At 37.3% G+C, this 5,109-nt stretch overlaps 1 protein-coding gene across 2 annotated transcripts; it reads right to left on the reverse strand.

Annotated features, from left to right (window-relative positions):
* Window positions 1-557: 557 nt before the first annotated feature.
* On the reverse strand, window positions 558-4,770 carry LOC107870536 (protein OBERON 3). 2 transcript variants are annotated; one of them, XM_016717094.2, is made up of 2 exons: window positions 2,290-4,770; window positions 558-952 (listed from the first exon to the last, which is right to left on the reverse strand). In XM_016717094.2, the coding sequence occupies exons 1-2, from the start codon at window positions 4,346-4,348 to the stop codon at window positions 855-857; spliced, it is 2,157 nt and encodes a 718-aa protein (XP_016572580.1). In that variant the 5' UTR covers window positions 4,349-4,770; the 3' UTR covers window positions 558-854. The 2 variants fall into 2 exon arrangements, with proteins under 2 accessions (XP_016572580.1, XP_016572579.2); XM_016717093.2 differs by having other exon boundaries at window positions 657-1,057.
* Window positions 4,771-5,109: the final 339 nt, after the last annotated feature.

Raw genomic sequence — 5,109 nt, forward strand, 5'->3', positions numbered from 1 at the left:
GAGGCTTTTCCTTTTTGAGTGAATATTAGGCTGGTTACTTTCTTCCTCATCCTGCACATAATTACGGGTTAGTGATGTCATCATTAAAACTGCATTTGGGCTAACAAAGTTCACTAGGTCAAACCCTCAGAGACGATCAGCTTTTTGTATCAAGAATGCGTTCAGATGGAGGGACCTTGTATCGTGTCCGGTCGTAGCAGTATGAATATAGCAGGTTAACTTGATACTCGGTGGAAAACTAAGGATGAAATTGCGGGCCTCAAATGGAGAAATCATCTTTTTCTCGAGCCTTCAATTAGCGAAAAGTAATCACACGAAAACCAGTTGCTTGCCTTACACCACCGTTCGAGGACATCTTGGAAGGCGTCAGCATAACAGTCCAACAGAATGCAGGTTACTTTATTGGTAGGAGGGTAGAACACTCCATTTCTGTCCAGAAGGTTGGGACTTTGATACTCAAATATAAGGGAGGAAAAACAGCAGGATATTTCCCCTCTTAGAAGTCATTGGCAATGAACATGAACGAAAGCATCAAATTCAAATCTAAATGTCTTCAATGAGGAAAAAAGTAGCTAAAATTATCACAACCATAATGCTTGCAACAACAACAACATAGTCAGTGTAATCCTACAAGTGGGGTTTGGAGAGGAGTAACAGAAATTGAAGGACAAGAACCAACACGAGAAATACTATGACAACCACAATGCTATTAGTGTTTGACAAAAAATACTCAATCGAGCTAAGAATTGAGGCTCACAAAATGGAAGTTAAAATAATTAGAAAATCTGTGTTTCTGCTTCCTTAATCCTCACAACGCCATACAAATTATCATATGTTTCTTCTCCTGGAGGAGCTCATCTTTCTTTTATGGCTGAACATATATCGCCAATCATTTTATCAGATTTAGAGGGATCCTTGGCATCGTCTTGATGATGATCAACTGTAATCATACCTTTTGTTCCATTTGAAGAGCCCATGATGTTGAAGGAAGATTTAGTTAGAAGAGTGATACATGCAGGAAAACTAGATGAAAGAAATTGCGACAAGCCATCCGTGTCTGTTAATAACAGAAAACCAGAATTAGTGGAAATGTGCCATAGAGACGCGAAGGTTAGCAATCATTGGCTCATTTCGGATGACTCTTATAGTAATTGATAAATGCCAAATGATATAACACATAAGTCAACTGAAATGCAACACGTTGCAAAATGTTATAATAATATACTATGCAACTTTTTGAAAGGGGAGCCTTGGAGTAACTGGTAAAGTTGTTGCCATGTGATCAGGAGGTTACGGGTTTAAGTCTTAGAAACAGCCCCTTGCAAAAATGTAAAGTGAGGCTGCATACAATAAACCCTTGTGGTTCCACCCTTCCAGGCACCGCACATAGCAGGAGCTTTAGTGCACCGGGCTGCCCTTTTACTATGTAGCTTTAACAAATACAATGTGGTTTTTGTTTTGGTTAAATTTAAAACCTTAAGGTAAATGATTCGAAGCCTTTCAATGAAATCTTTTTAGATAACTATAAGTATTACTACAGTAAAGGTTTATGGTTCCCGATAGGAAGTTACTGTTTTGTACACTTGGAGCAATAATGTTATAGCCTGTTGATCACCAGTCTGTATCTTCAAAAGCTAACTTTTCATACTGCACATGGAATTTATCATCTTCCTTCTAAAAGGAAACTGTTTATTTTAGTTGTTAAAAGTCCAAAAACATTTCATCTTCGTTTCCTTGGTTTTTCAGCTACCATATACAGGCATAACTGTTGAAACGAAAAAAGAAAAGGAGGAAATCTAAGGGTTTTATCATTCCAAGTAGTTATTTCCCAAATCCTTTACTCTTCCTTGTGTTTTTAGAGGGTCGTTGAAGTTAAAAAGCCGTGTTCATTGAGGCTAAAATAAATCCATTTCAAACACTTCTCTAACATAATGATCATTATTCCTCTTACTACAAATGCTAGCACTCTTCCTTAGCAAGTGTAATACTCGAATTTTTGGTTCCCTTTTCTATTCAAGAAGCAAACCTCTATTGTCGCAACTAATGACTTATCAAACTGCTTATTTACGTAGATGATCAATGATTATGAAGATTAAATATTCTCAACCACATTATTTTAAACTACAGAAGCAAGTCACAACCATATAAAAGAAAAAACTGACAAACACACAGATATAGACAGTGATAGTCAAAGCTTTTATGTAGAGATAAGGTCCCTTATCTGTAGGGCAAAATAACACCAATCTAACTGTTGAAACTAGAAAGGATAAGGTCTTCTTTGATACTCACATTTAAAAAAATGAAAGATGAAATCACACGCGTCTGAAGGAGAGATCATCTTTTTCTCGAGCTTGTTGCACAACCCGCAAGTTATAGCATGCAACTCCTTACCTTTAAAATCTTCACTCCCATCAAAAAATTTTCGAACATAGCCAAGCTCTTCTATTAGAGTTTCCTCACTCCAGCCCTTTGCACAGTGCAAGTACACGTCTCTAGCAAACCCAAACATTTCACTAGGATGACCACAACCAAGACAGTGAAATTGCATCTCAGTAGTTCCAGATGGCCCATTGATACTTGGACCTGGCTTTATAAAATTTCTCTGAACAGCACAAACAGCATGACACCAGTGTGAGCATCGGTCGCAACCTATCCAACTGAAAGTATTACTGGCATAATCGAAGTTAAAACATACTTGACACATGCATTCGCTGCAGAATCCCTTGTTTCTCGAACAAATTTTGCATTTACAATTCACAACAGGTAACACCCTTTTGCAGCATATATTCCGACACCTTTCAAGTGAAAAAATCTCAATCAATTCAGTAGCTTGAAGGTGGTTTTCCAAAGATAAGAAGCTTATATGACCCATTTTTATGGCAACAAAAAATTCCAGTTGAGTCTTATTACACTCTGAGAGAGTCTCAATGGTAAGATCAGATCTCTGATTAAGCCTGTTCTGAAGGCTGACAAAAAAGTCTTTCTCAGGAATTGCAATTAGGCTTCTCAAGTATTCCTTTGTCGATTCAACTGTTTCATCAGGAAGCTCTTGCACAATCTGAGCCATAAAAGGAACAGACTCTGAAACTATTTCCCTAAGGATTCTCTTAGGCTGATAAAGTTCAAGTGCTCTTCCTCCATCCGTACTTCCTGAAACTTTCGAATCTCCTGTCGGTCTTGCAGGCAACTCGAATAGGACAAAGGGATTGCTGTCCGAGCTGCTGATCCTATCAATATCATTATCCTTATTAACCTGCAATCGACAACCAAGAGCTAAACTAGTCCCATGACTATGACTTGTCAATCTAAAATCTCCTCCTTCAACTGGCCTAAACTGGCTAAAAACCGACCAATTAAGTCTCTCCCCAGAATACTCACTGTCCTTTGATGAACTCAGGGTAAGTGAGTAGCTAAGGTTGTGGGAAAAGGGATGGGAATAGCATGACGACAAGGAACCATTCCTGAAATAGCCAATCCTTGTGTTGTCATTTGATGGTTCCAATGATTGTCGACTACTACTACTGCTAGGCAAATACAAAGATAGATCCAAGGTTCCAAATTTTGGCTTCTTTCCTCTAATTTCTGCCCGAATTTCCTCATTATCCAAGATTCCAGCTTTTTCTCTATTTCCTGTCTGAATTTCTTCATTCTCAGCTACCCTTTTAGCGGAAAGATCAAAGATTCTAGCTTTTTCTCTATTCTCTGTCTGAACTTCTTCATTCTCAGCTACCCTTTTAGTGGAAATATCCAAGATTACAGATTTTTCTGTAATTTCTGCATGAATTTCCTCATTCTGAGCTACTCTTTTACATAATTGTTGTATACTACTACTGCTAGGAAGAGCCAAAGATAGATCCAAGGTTCCAAATTTTGACTGCTTTCCTCCAATTTCTGTCTGAATTTCCTCATTCTCAACTACCCTTTTACATGAGAGATCCAAGATTCCATCTTTAGGCTCCTTTTCTATATTTTCTACCTGAATTTGCTCATTTTCAGCTACCGTTTTACAAGAAAGATCCAAGATTAATTCTTTTTCTCCAATTTCTGCATGAATTTTCTCATTCTCAGCTACCATTTTATATGAAGGGTCCAAGATTCCATCTTTAGGCTTCTTTCCTCTATTTTCTGCCATAATTTCCTCTTTCTCATCTACCCTTTTAGAGTAAAGATCCAAGTTTACATCTTTTTCTCTAACTTCTGCCTCAACTTTTTCATTCTCAGCTACCCTTTCAGAGGAATTCCCTATATACTCAGTTAACTCAAGAAAATCCCACCCTACACATATTTTGCTTTCTTGATTCTGATCCTCCAAAATAACTACTCTTTCTTTACTTGTATAACTAACCATTTTTTGGGTGAAAATGAACAACAACAATATACCAAGTGAAATCACATAAAACAGGGTCTAAGGCATACGCGGACCTTACCCCTAACACGTGGAGGTAAAGAGGCTAAATTCTGGTCAGAAACTTGCTTAGCTAGAAGATAACTCCAGTTTGGAATTTTCTTAACAAGAAGTCCCTAGCAGGGTATTCTGGATAGAAAATTAAGCAGCCATAGAAGACTTATTACAACCCTTATGCCAAGAAATTGAACACCCTTTTCGTAAAAGTCTCATAACTTTTTTGTCCGTAGATTCCCTACATTTTAATTAGTGGAAATGGAAAGAAAAGAGAAACTAAAAAAACAAATTAGAGATACTAAAGTAGACTTAGAAAGCAAATTGAGAATTTCAGAGAAATTTGGAGCTAAAAGTTTGTTGAGTTCATACGTAGAGATACTAAAGTGGGCAAATTAATTACGGGTGAAAAAAAGTTTCAAAATTAAAAAAGAGTGACACAAGTCTTAAATATTGAGTAGATGTGACAATTTTAAGATTAGTGTTAATGACGTTAATTTTAAAACCCTCAAGTTTTTATTATTTACACAAAGACCCCTACACCATCACCATCACTCTTCCTCCGCACCCATTTTATTGCCGTCCGCCGCCGCCACCTCCTCTTTCTCTACTATCACTATCACTACTATTGTCACCTCTTCCAGATTCACCATTATTTTCTCCCTCTACATAACTATCACTTATATTTCTTCTTTCTACTCTACCACCAT

This window comes from Capsicum annuum, chromosome 5 (genome assembly GCF_002878395.1).
Source record: "Capsicum annuum cultivar UCD-10X-F1 chromosome 5, UCD10Xv1.1, whole genome shotgun sequence".
In the NCBI taxonomy this organism is placed as follows: Eukaryota; Viridiplantae; Streptophyta; class Magnoliopsida; order Solanales; family Solanaceae; genus Capsicum; species Capsicum annuum.